Source organism: Pyrus communis, chromosome 10 (genome assembly GCF_041283825.1).
Source record: "Pyrus communis isolate YQ-2024b chromosome 10, ASM4128382v1, whole genome shotgun sequence".
Classification (NCBI taxonomy): Eukaryota; Viridiplantae; Streptophyta; class Magnoliopsida; order Rosales; family Rosaceae; genus Pyrus; species Pyrus communis.
The window spans coordinates 9,679,598-9,696,431 of NC_142574.1; the positions used below are offsets into that span (position 1 = coordinate 9,679,598).

General features: G+C 37.7%; 1 protein-coding gene and 1 non-coding gene across 3 annotated transcripts; one reads left to right on the forward strand and one right to left on the reverse strand.

The window, feature by feature from the left end:
• Positions 1 to 11,941: 11,941 nt before the first annotated feature.
• LOC148693500 (B3 domain-containing protein Os01g0234100-like) lies at positions 11,942 to 16,174 on the forward strand. Of its 2 annotated transcripts, none has more exons than XM_088678560.1 (7): positions 11,942 to 12,183; positions 12,287 to 12,373; positions 13,799 to 13,821; positions 14,010 to 14,172; positions 14,270 to 14,476; positions 14,951 to 15,041; positions 15,148 to 16,174. In XM_088678560.1, exons 1-7 carry the CDS (start codon positions 12,148 to 12,150, stop codon positions 15,849 to 15,851), a joined length of 1,311 nt encoding a protein of 436 aa, XP_088534686.1. In that variant the 5' UTR covers positions 11,942 to 12,147; the 3' UTR covers positions 15,852 to 16,174. The 2 variants fall into 2 exon arrangements, with proteins under 2 accessions (XP_088534686.1, XP_088534687.1); XM_088678561.1 differs by having other exon boundaries at positions 12,290 to 12,373.
• Positions 16,175 to 16,522: 348 nt separating this feature from the next.
• TRNAT-UGU (transfer RNA threonine (anticodon UGU)) lies at positions 16,523 to 16,595 on the reverse strand. The gene has a single exon. It is a non-coding gene; the product is annotated as a tRNA-Thr (tRNA).
• Positions 16,596 to 16,834: the final 239 nt, after the last annotated feature.

A 16,834-nucleotide genomic window follows, 5' to 3' on the forward strand; every position in this document is an offset into this window, starting at 1 on the left:
GTTTAATTTCAAAAGAATCTTGCCTCAAATATGGAGCCAATTTTAAAAAATAATAGGGGATGCTTGGAGACATGTCCAAACCGCGTATTTAACTTACCAAAATGGAAATAACCGTACAAGTGACATCGAATGGAAGGTTAAAATCACGTGCGGTATTTTAAATTAATCACGTGATGGTAAGCAAGCTACTCGGTCATAATTTCACTTTGTAATTATTTTTTTTATAAAAAATTTATCGGTAATGCTAGGGAGAAATTTCTGAATTAAATTTTATAAACCAAATGATGTGGATGTTAATAATTAGATTATTATGTAAGTGTTGATTAACGTACTTATTTCTTATTGGTGACACATTATTTGATTTACAAATTTGATTTCTCTAGCATTATTCAAACTTATATGCAACTGGACGCTAAAGTGATGTTCTAAATCATTATCATAATGAAAATAAAACACAAAGTGACGCATTTGTAGGCCTGTGATCACCCGGGCATTCCAATTACATGTGTTGTTATTTATGCAAGTTTTTAAGGCCCCCTCTCCCTTTTTTTTTGGCCATTGTGATTGTATGTTGTAGCATGAAGCATGATAGGTCAGGCTTATTTTATCCAATATCATTTATTTAAAAAGTAGGGTTAAGTACGAATAACTACCCAATTTTAAAAGGATAATTTCAAATTGGTCTCAACCTTTTAAAACATCAAAATATAAAAGTTGACCTATACACTGATGTCAATGATACAGAGCTCCCTTTTATCATGGAAGACTTGCAATATCTTTGTGGGAACTTCCAAGTGTTTTCAGCCATTAGTCTTTTTGGTCTAACTCAAGCGGAGCTGGAACGGATTGAGTGACTTAATTCGTATATCGACGCTCATGATCCATAAGTGTAGTTCAGCTCCAATTTCGCAAGGCAACTCGAGAGAAAGACATGTCAAAGACTGGTGAGGCAAAATACAATATTGCATCAAAATTGGCCACGAAGGATTCAGGTACTAGGTCCCCATTCCCTGAAGATGCCTCAAAGATATCTAAATAAGGTCTCCAACCTTAAGAGTGAGATGCTGAGGATGAAGATGGGGAGCCCATCAAAGAGGAATTATTGGGTTGATGAAGACCAAAGGAATGCCATAGGCCATTCAATTATGGACAATATGGAGATTAGCATGGTGCACGTTCTTCCCGAGTTTCAGTTCGAAGAAGGCCAACCAAATGCACTTAATGGGGATGTTAAAGTTAGAGACATGGCCCAGGTTGATTTTGTGACAACTGATTTGGCTGAAACACTCAAGTAAGAGGTATGGTTAAAGGTCGCTTTGTTTTAAATTTTTGCTCATGATTTGGCCATTAATTTGGGACACCTCAAGCTTTTATATGTAACTACCTCTATTAAAGGCGTTGAAGCCACAATGAACATTATGTTAGTTTCCGTTATGAAGCCGTTAGAGAGATCCAGGGATGAGCTTATGCCGTCTGGCATCACCATGAACAGCTTTATTTGCGACAAATCTTCTACCAAGGGCATTCTGCCTTTACAAGTTACTATAGCTGGCATACCACTTATGACAACATTTTTCGTCGTCTATTCAAGAATCGAGTATAGTGCTTTGCTCAGTCGAGATTGGATCCATCAGACTGGTTGCATCCCTTCATCGTTATACCAAGTCGTGATTTTCTAGGATGGCAAGATGGATGTTGTTCACTTGGCTGACATGCAACTGTTTTAGACTAATATGCTCCATGATCGTTATTTTGATGACTAGGTTAGCTACATCATACTCCAAGGGCTCAATGAACATGACTGGTCCATCAAGATCTTTATTTAGAAAGTCGTCAAAGTATGTGTCGAAACTATTCAACATGATTCGATGTGAGTCGGTTTGGCTGATCTCATTGAGTATTTTGATATGTAATCACACCAACACTACAGAAAGAGAGGCCACATTTTCATCCATAATGGAACATTTGATGGCCCATTAGTGTGCGATATCTCGAGTCCCCCTTTTAAGCGTCAACCGAACTCGTGGATAATCAACCTGAGGTCCAAGACCGTTTAGAAGAAATAAATGTGAGAATGGTTGAGGACCTCCAAGACCGTCTAGCAGACTTCTTATACGCTAACTCCTTATCGTATGGTAGCTACCTATTTGGCCGAAATGTTCTCTGGTATCATGTTCAAACATATTTCCAAGGCAAAAAAGAGTGACGCCAATGAACTTGCCCAAATCACCTCTTGCGCTCAACTTTCGAAAGGCAAGATGAGGCGGGTAATAACGATGGAAAATGGCTACTCTCAACTCTAGTTAATCAACAAGTTGACTAGAGAAACAACTTAATTAGGACTTGACTAATGACTTTGCCACCATTGGTAGAGTGCAGAGTACCAAAGGATATCTACATCGTAGAGGTAATACCACCAGAGTGGAGAAAACCAATCATGCAATATCTTAATAATACAGGGGAAACATAATCCAAAGATCAAGTATTATGCTACGAGGTACGTCATATATCAAAATGAACTCTACATAGAAGGTGAAGATGGCCTTCTATTGCTAAGTCTTAAGCAGATTGAAGTGACCCAAGTAATGGTAGGCATCTTGGAAAAGATGGTCAAGGAAAAACCTGGTTTGTGGGTATGATGCAACATTCAAGTATGTTGCAATCTTGCCATTGAAAATGAGTGTTAACTCATTATAGGTCGCCAAGTAGACCCAATTATCGAGCGGAGAATATACACAGGCAATGATGCAAGAATTATAAGATTTGGAATAAGCAAGGTTCGACACAAGCAATCTTCTTATGGCTCAAAAGAAGATCGCCGAAAAAGCATATAATAAGAGGGTTAAGCAAAAGTCATTCAGCGAATGAGACTTGGTATGGAAAATAGTTTTGCCCACTGAAACTATGGATCCAAGACATGGAAAGCGGTCTGCAAAATGGGAAACGCCTTTTTTTATTCACAGAGTTCTTGGCAATAGGGCATATCAACTTGCAGATAAAATTGGTTTGTTCCATAAAATGTAATCAATGGGAAGTACTTGAAAAAGTATTATCCAATTATTTGGAGATGGCCAAGCACAGTTGACAGGGTACAACTATGGCAGAATTATATTAATTACATGACAGATTACAAATAAATTCGACTTTGCCATAATTCGACACCAAAGAAGTTAGAGAAAAAAGGGATATATTGAGGAGTTGTCGGCAAAAATCATTGAAGTCTTTCTCACCGCAAAACTTTGCCTACCAAAAACACATGGTGTTAAGCCGTTGAACCTTCGTCGGTTACAACATCCAGAAACAGTTGATTATGTAGTTGGGCCACAAGATGCCAGAAAACTAAACCCGCACCAAGCCCAACAAGATCGACTAGAAGCATAAGGTGGTGAAATCCTGCAACCTTTGAATAGACGACGATCCCAGTAGAAACCAAATGATGAAAGGTGAAGGTGTCTACACCGAGAATGGCGCTAGTATAGTCTTCCATTGCCATCTCGATCAAAATGATAATATGCATTGAAATTTTGACTATGCCATAAGAGCCTAGCCAATTCTTAGAATTGACGGAGAAAACTTCTAGTTGTTGGCTTGTGAAACTCATACTGTTGACACAAGAGACCAAGCACCATTGAAATTGGGCTTTGCGAAGCTTGCCCAAAGATTTTTTTTTAGAGGGTAGGTCAAGAAGATTTGCCCTCATTGTTTTTTTTAATAGAGTTGGGATAACATGAGAAAAACATATTAAAGTTTTAGAATAAGACGTTGGCAATTTCATTGAGCAAAGGTAGGATATGAGATAGAAAGGAAGCCTTCCCGGTTTTTATAGACAAGTTATTAAGGAGCTAAAGGGTTTCTGACTGGGAGACTCGAAGGGATAACCTTGAGATATGTCTTGTAATCACTGTGATTGTAATGATCGAACAACTCAAATAAGTGCTTGCACTACCCAAGGGCTTTTCTAAAAGTGGTGGTTTGATTCTTGAGGTAGACCTATTAGAGGAAAATACCTTTTGATGGCTCGATATAGAAAGTTGTGGCACGTTTACAGCTGAAATTTGAAGAGTCGCCTTTAGAATTTGACGCATGGCAGGAATACGGGAAATATGTGTCAGTGGAGGTGAAGTGTGCGTGCGAGCTGGGATTGAGGCATTTACTGCAAGATAATGGGCAATTTAGAAAAAAATATTCACTTCTTAAAAACCTTCAGGTGAATTATCCATGGTTGAGGGTTCCAGAAGCGAGGGGGCAATGTTTGGGCCTGATATGACAGTTTGGGCCGACATAAGAATCGTGAACCTCGGCCCAATGGACATTTTCCATCCCAATGAGTTTTCGGTTCACAAAGAGGGCTCGGTCAAGTCTTACATGAGTTGAAATTGCCAAGAGATTAAGCTAATATAAGTTATCCCACGGATTAGAATGCCTTGGTAATTAGATAAGATGAATAAGTCTCATAATGAGATCAAATTCAGAACCCTAATTGGAGTAAAAAGGTCGAGGCATGTTGGAGATGATGTTTTGGCTACTAAAGGAGAACAAGGGAATATTCAAGGAGATGCCGAGCAGGTACAATGCTATCAGGACTCTGCCTCGGCAGGCTTGTTTATTACAGAGGCTTCATCTATTCATTTATAAGTAGAGAAGGTTTTACAATTCAAGAGGCCCTCTTGAACTCAACAAACAACTCAAAATCCTCTACGCGAAACCCTTCTCAAACCATTGAGAAAAGCACTAGTTATCCTAACCCTCTCGTTAAGACATCTTCAATTCAAACAAGTGAACACCATTGCATTGACATCCGATGACATTGATAACTCATATATTTCATGCATTTATACCATCCATTTCTAGTCTCTTTGTGACTTTTTTGAGTTAATCTGGTTGCATTTTACCTTATTTTGTGTTAGTGTGCATTTACATGTACTTTAGGATCAATTTGAAGGCAAAAGAAGTGAAAACATGCCATTGTTGGAGCTAACCCTTATTCAAACGTAGAGAGAAGTTTAGTGGCCTGTTTTGGGGCCCAAATAAAGTTGTTACTTGTTTTGAAGCCTAAATAAAGAATCCAAAGCGAATCTAGCTGGTTAGGAGACCAAGAGCAGAATGGGAAAGGAAGTGGAATATCTAGCCTGATTTAGAGGAGCCAAATAAGGAAAAACATTCAAAACTTTGGCTTAATGGTTGAGGTCACCTTGCAATCAGCTGCAGCCCAATTTAGCATATAAATACTAGGGTTTCAGATCACTTTTACACAAGCCCCCTTTGGGGATGTCCAGAGCTCTTTCTCTTCTCTTTCTTTGGCCTTTCTTCCAGGAAAAAAAAAAAACCTATTTCCCTTCACCATCCGCCGCCATCGAAGAAACCACGCAACCGCACTGTTCTTGGAAAAGTTCAACATCAGAATTGCTTGAGAGAGGTTTCTTCTATGAGTTTAATTTCACTCATGTTGTTCTTGATATTTATATATTCTGTAATCATGTTGTGTAATTAAATTCATAGCTGGGGATTTTGATGTAGCCTTGCAAAACTATTCTATGTTATTAAGTTAAAGTATTTGATTCATCAATATGTTTTCTTGTTTCATTCACTGATTTTATGGTTCAATTTGTTTGTTTATCTTAATGTTTGATCACCATTAGGGTTTCTTACAAACTATTTGATCAAGGTTATAGCACACATCATGCTTAATCTTGGTAGACATGTGAATGAATGAAGAAATGCTATGCGTACATCCTGCCATGTGATTTCTTTGGTTCTTGGAAGTTTTCTTGTTCTTAATGGATTTTTATTTGGTAATCTAAGTTGAACATCACAACTAGGTTGGAGATTAGGAGTACTTGATCACAACCACACATCAAATGGATGATCATAAATGAGTAAAACGAACCCTAGTTGCAGATTGGAGAGTTGAATGCATTTTGACTTAATTTTCATGGAATTGGCTTGTAATGGTGAAATTGGTATCCCTAGTTCCATTCCCATTATTTCTGAATCAACCTATCATTTATCTTTATCTTTCTTGAATTTTTAAGTTATTTTAGTTTCCAATTGGAAAATCTAAATTCAATTTGCATTTTCATTGTTTAGTTAGGGTTCTCATAAAACTAGTAATTTGTACAGCTCTAATCAGTCTCTGTGGTTCGACACCCTTACTTGTGCCATAATACTATCCTTATATTTTCACTTGAAAGGAACACAACAGACATTTTCAGTTTGGACTAATAACACTGGAGCCGTAGAACCAAACAACTAAGGAGCACCTTCAATTTAGACTAGCAACATTACATCTGTTTGGTTGGTTATCTATCAAGTCTCGGCAGATGAAGAATTCTCTATTCTCTCGTATCAAGTGGTCATCTCATCAGCTTTGACGAAGCGAGGTATTCCTAAGTTACCCCTTGTTCGGCATAACGAAAGCCAAACCAATTATCGAACTTTGCAATGATCTAGTAACCTTATCTTTAGGTTCTAAAATTCAAGGCCGAGATGCGTTCCTTCCTCAGCCATAATCACTCCGATGCAGAAGTCAACAACATATTTGATAAGACAACCATCTCCATTCTACTTGCAGACCAAGCTCGGTTGCAAGTTAGCACCCTCGCATTCACAAGAATGACGTAATTAACTCATAGCTACTTGGTCTAAGTGCCACGTAGGCTTTTATGGTCAACAATCAGGTAGTTATTTGGAATATTAAAGGCTAATTTAGAATCAACTATAAAGGTTGGGTAATTATTCATACTTAACCCTAAAAACAATGGTCATTGATAACGATTCGCTGAAATGTGGTGGCTTGTTCATGTCTTTCATAAGCTACCTGGTACCTACGATCCAATTCCGCTCAATCGATTTAAGATGATGATTCGGTAGGATCCAATATTAGAAGATTTGGCAATTTTTTCTAGATTTGATGAAATGCACCTATTCTATATTGCATTGATACAAATACATAGACAATTATGTTCATTTCATGCTATAATTTTTACAAAATTTAATTTCATAATTAGAAATCTTAATTAGGGATGGTTTTGTCAAGATCCAAAATATAGGGGTTTACTCCATAACACACTTTTAGTAGCCTGACAGGGTATACGTTTCATGCTTTAAAGTTTTCCTTGTTTTTTTCTTTTTTCTTCAGTATATGTACTATTGTTAATAGGTAAAGGATGTACATGCCTTTTGATAATGACAAAAACTTATAAAACATAAGCAGTACTTACACATATGTTGTACTTACACATAGGCTCTAACATAAAATTTCATATTATATTGTACTTTGCACATATGGCGTTAGGGTCAGCTCTGAAGGACCAAAGCCTCTGATTTTGAAAGGCCGAAAATAATTAACTTGATACAAATATATAGGTTATATATGTTGTTGGATAATAAAATACCAAATTTTGCACTTAGCAAAATTGGTGTTTCTTCGTTCAATTTCACGCGAGTTTAGAACATCTCCACCCATTCCTCAATTACCCTTGAAATTGTGTTGAATTGCCCCCAATCCAAAAAAATTTGCTTTAGAACAACTCACTATTGAATCCACCCAGTGAACAGTAACTACCTTTTGGATCTCGACCCCTAAAACTAAATAGCCATGGCAATAGGCAATAACATATTAGTATTTTTTTTTCCTCACCCAATCCATCAGACATCCCCATCACCCTTTCCATTTTCCCCCTCATTTGACCGGTTATTCCTCTCTTTCCTTTCTCTCTCTCCCTTTTTGTCTCTTTCTCTCTCTTTCTCTCTCTCTCTCTTCCCTTCTCTTTCTTTCTCTCCCTCTTCAAACCTTCAACAAATCAAGCTCAAAAATAATATTTTTGGAATCCCTGGAACTCAAGGAACACAACCATGGCCTTGCATGCGGCATTGGTGGAACTAAATAACATAATTAGCTGTTGGCTTGACACTTTAAAACCCTTTAACACCAGCCTCTCAGCTCCCAGCCTCAGCCATTCATAACTTCTGCAAAAAAAAAAAAAAAAAAAAAAAGACAGAACAGAAAGAAAAAAAACAGAGCACTTCCACCAAAAATTTCAAAACCCCATCATTCCAAAAGCAAAAGCAAAAAAGAAAGAGATAAGAAAATATAGAGAATTTCACGAAAAGGGCTGGTTTTTGTTTTTGTGAAGAGGAAGTAGAAGACGTTGAAGATAAGATGATGCAAACGGAGTAGTCTCAGTCAGCGGCTCAGCTACAGCAGCAGCTGGTGGTGGTGCAGAACTCCGTCGGAAGCCTCAGTTTCAACAACAATATGTCGAAAGAGGACGAGGAGATGTCAAGGTGCCGCATGCACTGATGCCACACATCAGCCACACATCACACAACCCTTAGACTCTCGGGCTGTCAATTCCTGCATGGCCTCTCGCTTGGGCCTCCTTTGAGCCTCATCGCCCATATGGGCTGGAGCTTCTACCTAGGGCAATTGGGTTGGAGCAACAACTAGTCCATCGAGCTATTGAATATGGTGGAGCTACTCTTAGCAAAGGAAAAAGTGGAGGCGATTAGGCCTAGGGCTGATGTCTTTCAGTTGCCCTAGCTTCCTTTGCTTAAGCTTACGCCTGTTTGCTACAGAAATGCTTGTGTGTGGCCCACCCACATGCACAACCACCTGTAACATCCCACATCACCCAAGGGAGTGGATCCTGTAAGCCTCATATGTATATTCCCATCTCTACCTAGCATAAGGCCTTTTGGGAGCTCACTGGCTTCGGGTTCTATTGGAACTCCGAAGCTAAGCAAGTTCGTGCAAGAGCAATCCTAGGATGGGTGACCCATTAGGAAGTTCTCATGTGAGTTCCCAGAAACAAAATTGTGAAGGTGTAACAGAGGCCCAAAGCAGACAATATTGTGCTACGGTGAAGTCGAGCCAGAGATGTGGTGGAGGCCCTGGTCGGAATGTGACACCACCCTTTTTCCTGCTTCATAGCCGATGGATTTCCAATGGTTCTTTCATTTGAACTGTTGGATTTTCAACGTTAAAAATATTGAAAATTTTAAGTTGTGCCATGTGACACAATCACAATCTAGAGGATCTGATTTAAAAAAAAAAAAAAAAAAAAAAATTGATAATCAACCGTCATGATTAATTCAAAGGTAAGAACAACAATAACCAAGCCTTATCCCAATAAGTGGGTCGGCTATATGAATCCTAGAAAGTTATTGCGCTGGGTTTTGCACCAAGCACTTCATATCTTTTCTTATAGTTTCTTTCAAGGCCTTCCTAGGTCTTTCGTACACATATGCACCACATGAAAAACCACACAACCTACCCCATTTGTATTCACAAATACATAGGTGGGTAGAAAGAAAAAAAAAAGAGGAATCATTTGATTAAAGTGAATTTGTGTGGATTTTAAACAAATACATCGAAATTTATATAGTTTTGGGTGACTTTTGATTTAAATAGTTTTTTTAATTGCTTAAGCCGTAGGATTTAATTTTGGGTTAGTATATCTTTTATTATCGTTAAATTTGCTCATATTCGATCTCAACCATTGGATTTAATGTATCTATGAATTTGATTTAAAAAAAAAATTGAATCTAGACTGTTGGTTCAACCAACGGTCTAACCACGTGGGCCATCCAATAGAAAAAAAGTCTTTGGCTTTTTGCAAGTGGCCAACAGTGTCACCAACTAGGTCTTAGTACTACTCCCAACTATTAATGTCACATCCTGGTCCGGGCCCCCACCATATCCCAGGCTCGACTCCGCTGTAGCATGATATTGTACCCTTTGGGCCCCGACCACACCCTCACGGTTTTGTTTCTGGGAACTCACACGAGAACTTCCCGGTGAGTCACCCATCCTGTGAATGCTCTCGCCCGAACTCGCTTAACTTCGGAGTTCCAATGGAACTCGAAGCCAGTGAGCTCCCAAAATGTCGCGTGCTAGGTAGAGATGAGAATATACATATAAGGCTAACAAGATTCACTCTCCTGAGTGATGTGAGATGTTAAAATTAACCTTGGCTCATTTTCTTGGTTAAATTTGGCCCAAAAAAATGTTTTAACCCATACGTTTTTAGCCAAATGATTGTAGAAGCTTCGTATGAGTTTAAAACTTAAATTTTTGGTTTTAACCCAACCATTGGAGTTGGTCTTATAGGTTAAAATCCTGCACCACCTCCAGTTGTTTTTTGTGCATATTTTTAAGAGAGGAAAATTTCGAAACAACACCAAAATGTTTCAAACTCAGGGCCTCATAAATGGTTTCAAAATCCACCAATTCAACTAACTAAATAAGGGGTTTATTTTGGTTTTTAGGCCCAAAGAAAATAGATCTTCAGATGACCACTTCTATCTCAAGAAAACGAACAAATGAGAGTGACAGTGAGATGAAGCAGATGCGGAAGAAGAAGGTGAAGGTCAAGTAGAGGAAGAAGGAGAAAAGGATGCTGAAGAATATGGCAAAAAAGAAACGATGGTGAGGAGGTGATGATGTTGGTGATCCTAAGGAAATAGAAGAAAAAATGCCCTTGGACATTTACGGGATCACACTAGATGAAGAATCCTATCATTTGACAACACTGCCAATCGAAAACTGCCCGACTTAACTAATTTACCTGAGTATGTTCTCGATGAGATCATTGAACATGGACATGTAGATAACCCTTTGTATGATGACACTCCTATTGAAGATTACTCCATCTTTTATTTCCAAGTACAAGGCAGAACGTGTTGTGAGGTTCGACCAAGAGGAGACAGCTTGGGGTCTTTTCGTGAATTGGTTGATTGGTGCTGCTTGTGATGGTGAGCTGGTGATGGATGTTTACTATAAAGCCAAGAATTGGGAAAAAGAGTTGGTAGGTTGGAAAGTAATTTCATTCTCAAGTTGCGGTTGGAATTTTGGAGTAAAAAATAATCTCAAAAATCAAAGAGTTGCCACGTCAAATTTTTCTGTAGAAGACAAGAATGCCCTCGTTAAATTGGCAAGGCTCACATTTAATCCACTGATTGTTCCACCTCTTGAAGACATGAGCAGCTGACTACGACATCATCAGACTCTTCAGCCCATGACAAGGAGAAAAGTCAAATGCAAAGATAAGATGAATTACCAAATCCTATCTTTAATATGCTCATGATTGAAGATTAACTCAAATAAGCAAGAATTTCCAATCATATCCACTTAAGGATATTTCCAAAGATTTTCCCAAAATATAATTACTATATTTGGGATTATTCTTTTCTCTTCCATCCTACAGACGACTCACCTTGGCCAATGATGCCATCATGTGTAGGGCAAAACCATGCACCCATGGCCGACCTCCTCCTTATAAATACATTATCTCCACCAACTTCTGGTGTCACCCTCGGGTGTCGACTAGCACGTGGCCATCCCGTTGTCCTTCGGACACCGGGATTGGGGCGTGTCTTGTCCTATGCTTTTATCATGTTTGAATACTTTATAATATATTTGTCATTCTATTTTGCAATTTATGACAAAATTATATATATTTTAATATAAGCAGACACTTATTTATAAGATATATAATAGATTTACTTAAATTCACCTAGTCCACCTAGGTTCCGCCTAACCGCCTAGGGGATAGGCCCCAAGTTGTCACCGTCCGACTAGCGCCTAACGTCTTTTAGAGCATTTCTAGTATCATAATCGAAATCTTTCATTCTCTATATTATTTATAAAAATACTCATTTAGTCATCCATATGAATCATACAAATTAACGATTTATTATAAAAATAAACGGTCATTTTGTTGCTACAATTGTTGTTGATTTGTTCAACGCATACAAATGACTACGGTGTCCAAGTTAAATGAATTTGTTTAAAGATAATCTTTACGACGTTTGTGCGGAGAAATATAGTCACGTCACGGAGAGAAGTATTGTGTTTTTACCTAACCCCTCCCTAATTAAAGGTTTTAAAATGGTATGAAAAGTTACTTTTGGCCCTGGTGTTCCCAAAAATCCTATTAAATTTGAAAATTTGGCTCCATTTTAGGCAAGCTTCGTGGTCATTGAGAGTCTGACAGAAAATACAAAAATTTGAATCGAACGGTATTTTCGTCTTCTCCCTCTCTCCTTTCATCATATATACATCTTTCTACACTGAGTAAGCCATTGACTGTTACTAAGCACCAACAAAGAGAGAGAGAGAGAGAGAGAGAGAGAGAGAGAGAGAGAATGGCTGTTCCTCAAGATCAGAAACAGTGCTCCAAGGTCCAATCTTTCTTCCTTTCTCTTCTCTCTCAGATTTTTGGATGTTCATTTTTACTTTATGTGAGTTTTTGACTGTTTTTTGTTTCTGCTGATATGAATTTAGCAGAGTAATAGGGGGAGGCCACCGAAGGAGGAGGAAAAGTTGCTTAGCAAGAAATCTTCATGTCTGAAACCGACGACTAAAAGCATTGTATGAAACAATACCATATATAATGTTCTATGTTTTCTTATTGTATTACCAATTCCTGTGCACATATTTTTTCTTCTTTTTTCGTATTTTCTTGTTTCGAACTGTACATGGTTTCATGATTATATTAAGTTCGAAATTTATCGAATATTATGAAATTTTTGAAACGGGTTTTTGCTAGGAAAGTTCTGGGACAAACAGTATCTTCAAACCACCTAATCACTACAAAAACTGATAATCCAATTAAGCCTTACGAAAATCCTCAAAACTGTTTGGGTCTCAAACAATATTTTTTATATTGGGCCGGACTAAAATGTACTAACTCAATAGGCTTTTGTCTTTTGAAAAATAAAAATACAAAGTAGTAGCATGGAAAATTGAATTTTAAGGCTTTGAGTGTATCCATGTTAACATGGAGCTCAAAGGAAAAAAAAACATTTAAAAGGGGAAATGGGTTAACTACCTGTACGTGGTGGCTCTTTTACTTTGCAAACTTATCCTAGTTTTTTTATTTTTTTAGTTCAAATTTCAAATTAAATTGTTTTCTTTTAAAATTAAGTTAGCAATAATCTTTTGAGCAATAAGTATTTTCTTGAATAAAATTATCAAAATTTAAGTAACCACGTGTTTGTTGAGTGTCTCAGAAATCACACAATCAAAAGAAAAATACCATTTAACCACAAGTTGGTGGTCTAATGGTAAATAGCAGATTACAAAGCTTCATTCAACCACTACAAAAATGTGTGGAGGTCTCAAGTTCGAAATCCGTTATTGTTGTGGAAGTCAGAATTATGGTCAAAGAAAGGCTAAAATGTCTCTGTAAGTTTTTCCGACATTCGAAAGAAATGGATAATAGTGATTTTCTACACGTTGTCCTCCTTTTTTAAAAGGAAAAAAAAATGAAATTACCATTTTACTTGCTCTACAAGTTAGGTAGACAGTAGGAGTTAGTGGGGGAGCTGCACAACTGTAGTGGCATTACTGGGCAACTGCCACGTGTTTGTTGAGCGTCGTTTATAGGTCTTCACAAGGCAAAATTTAGAGTAATGCTAGAGAAACTAAATTTTTTAAATCAAATTTCAAACTAAATGATGTGGTTGTAGATGATTGGATTATTAATTAAGTATCAATTAACGTGCTTGTTTCTTATTAGTAACACATCATTTGGTTTGCAATTTAGTTTTTAAAAAATCCTCCCTAGCATCACTCCAAAATTTAATCCTCTGGTAAATTGTAGAACAAATCATTACTGCAAGTTTTCTGTTGTCTTCTCCAGAAAAAAGAACTTTACGCCTCTCCTTTCTATCTCGGTTGTAAAAAATTGTGAGCATTTTAATTTCTTTAATTGTTTTATTAATGTTTCCTCTTCCCTTTCAGTTGATGCAAATACTGAGTTAACTGAAAAACCTTGCAAATTCTTGAATGCAGGTGGTCAGTGCCAATCCTAAAAGGTCAGTGGTATATTTTAATCTCTTTTTAGCTATAATAAGTGTTCTTTACGCGACGATATCCTAAACCCTAAACTACTTAAATTTACACGGTGGTTTAAACTTGAGTGCATATAGCGGATTAACTGTCTTATTTAACTAGCCTGACTTGTGTCTGCTATTATAATTAATCTTAGTCTTCTTACTAACAGTAATAAAAGAAAGAGAGCTACAGTAGATAGCTTGTATGGTACTTGCCAAGCACAGTCTTCTGTTCTGGAAAGAGCCAAGGAGGTGGAAGCAACCCTAGATCCTAGGCTTCCTGTCCTGCTCAAAGTTATGCTGCCTTCACATGTTACCGGAGGATTCTGGCTTGTAAACCCTAATCTCACTCTCTTCACAGTTTGTGTTATTTACATACATGGACTAGTATGAAGATGTAATTTATGGGAACTTAAATTTGGTTTGGCAGGGTCTTCCTAAGAAGTTCTGCTGTGAGCATTTGCCAAAACAAGATACAATGATTGTTTTGGAGGACGAAAGTGGGGAGGAGTTCTACACGAAATATCTTTTGGAGAAGGTGGGACTGAGTGGTGGATGGAGACGGTTTTCGATTGCTCACGACCTGCTGGAGGGAGATGTTGTCGTCTTCCATGTACTCACTCCTACCAAGCTTAAGGTTATTGGTAACTTCTTGAAATGTGTATGTGTGCATCCATTGTGAATATTCTACAAATTGTTAGGTTGCAAGTGCCTTATGATACATCATGTTAAAATTGTTGAATTGGAGAAGACAATCAATGCCTTTAGAAAATGTTGTCATAATTTTGGACCAAAGCATGCAAATCAAAATTGCTATCAATGAGTTTATACAGAAGCTAGATGCTAGGGTGGCTATTATGTTTGTGACGATAACTAGAATGTTTATCTTGCAATTTGAAAGAACAATTTCGTTAATTGTACATCCGGATTTGTCATAATGTTTATCAGGGAGAATTTAAGAGTAAGGATAACACTGATTCACTAAAGTTAAGAATTCTAGTGGATCCCTTAAATCCAGGCTGTTGAGCATAGACTATAGGAAATTCACCGCTTTAAGATGCTACTTATGTATCCATACGAACAACTCAATTTTTTTTCCCTACTTGTTTAGGTGTACATTGTCAGATCAAATGGTTCAGATGATTTGGACGGTGCTCTTGGCCTGATGAGATTAGATGCTTGCACTAAACAGATGGATACTGGTAAGTCCCTTCAATATTGACCAAGTTGTTTTGCTAAATGTCTTGACAATTACGATTCTTACTTTCTTGATTCCCCTGTATCATTTCTTTAAATTAAATCATGCAGGAGACATTGTTGCATGTGAAAGGGAAGATAGTGAGAATTTGGAATCAATTCCTGAGGACAACGCAATAGCCTTTGATACAAAATCTGGTCCGTCATCAGACCATTCTGGAAATGATAGTGAAAATCTCGATTTTGAAGTTCTGGATGGACTTAGACTTTCAGAAACTGTTGTCACTTTTGAAGAAGTGAACTGCATGGAGAACTTCAACGTTCTCGTCAATGGTTTAAACATAAACTCAGTGTTTTCAAAACACATTCTGAGAAAGTACTATGAGCTTTGCTGCAGTCAGAACGCCTTCCTTCATGAACAACTTATCGAGGGTCTGAACTGCAAACTGGTTGCTGGAGTAATTTCTGAGACAGTCAACATTGCAGATGCCATCATGGTCTGCAAAAGAACTACCTCGAAAGGTAACTTTTCCACTTGGGATACGACTTTGAAAGCCTTTGACGATTTAGGCATGAATGTTGGGTTCCTGCGTGCCCGGCTGGACCATCTCGCAAGTCTTGCTTTAAAATCAAAAAGATTTAAAGAGGCTAAACTTGAAAAGGACCGAGCAGAAGAAGAGAAGAGAAACTTGGAGGCAAAGCTTGTGGAAGTTCAGAGCGGAATTAATCGGCTCGACTCTGAGATGAAGACTCTAAATACGAGTTCAGAGAAGCTTGAGCTTATGTTTCAAGAGGTGGCTAAAGCCCCTTGGTGATGAGAAAACTTCAATGCCTCTCGTTCTTTTAAGTTCTTTTTTGGTATAAGTAAAAGGTAATTCAGGACCAGAACCGTGCCAAAGCTACATGGTGAAGAAACGTTGTGTCATGACTCTTGCCTTCTCTGTGGAGTCACATGCGCATCGATCAATTGGTAATCTTTTGCATATAAATCAGCAAGGTAGTTAAGTGATTTTGGGTAACTTGACGGTAGAATTATGTTCACCGGAGGTATCAGTAGGTACCGAGTAGGGAGGAATTATTGTTCATTCTGGTTCTCTCTTTTGTAATTTCCTTATGAATATATAGTCTATTTGCCAAAGCTCCTCCTCTCTTACACAACACACAAGCGGTTGATGTGAGATCAGATACCGCAGTCAGTTGTGTATTTCCATGCCCCAAAAAATTGCTACTGAAAGCATATCCGAGGAAATATTTTTAAAGCAAATGTGTCTTTTAATGGTTGCCTCGAATATTTGTCTTAACCCGCGTTAATATGTCCTACTAGAGAAATTAAATTTGTAGACAAAATTTGTAAACTAAATGTGTCATCAATAGAAATAAGCACATTTATCAATGCTTAAGTAATAATCAAATCAACTTCTATGTCATTTAGTTTACAAAATTTCGTTTATAAATTTAACACGTAGAGCAACAAAAATAATAAAAATACCCCCATGCAGGATCAAACTACAGACCTTCAGTTTACAAGACTGACGCTCTACCACTTAAGCTATAGGGGCGTTTGTGTTGTGAACTCGGATTTGTTATATCTACTACTTTTATTTGGTACCCACTCATAGTGTGCGGACGCCCTACTAACTTGAGTAGTTTAAAGTGTGCTTAAGGTGATTTCACAATACCATATGGTGGTGAACAAATTTCAAACACCATGCCTTGCTTGGACCTAGGCTCCATCACCAATTAATCACTTTTGTCAACAAAAATTAAATAACTGTCTGTGTGGGATAAACTTATTTAT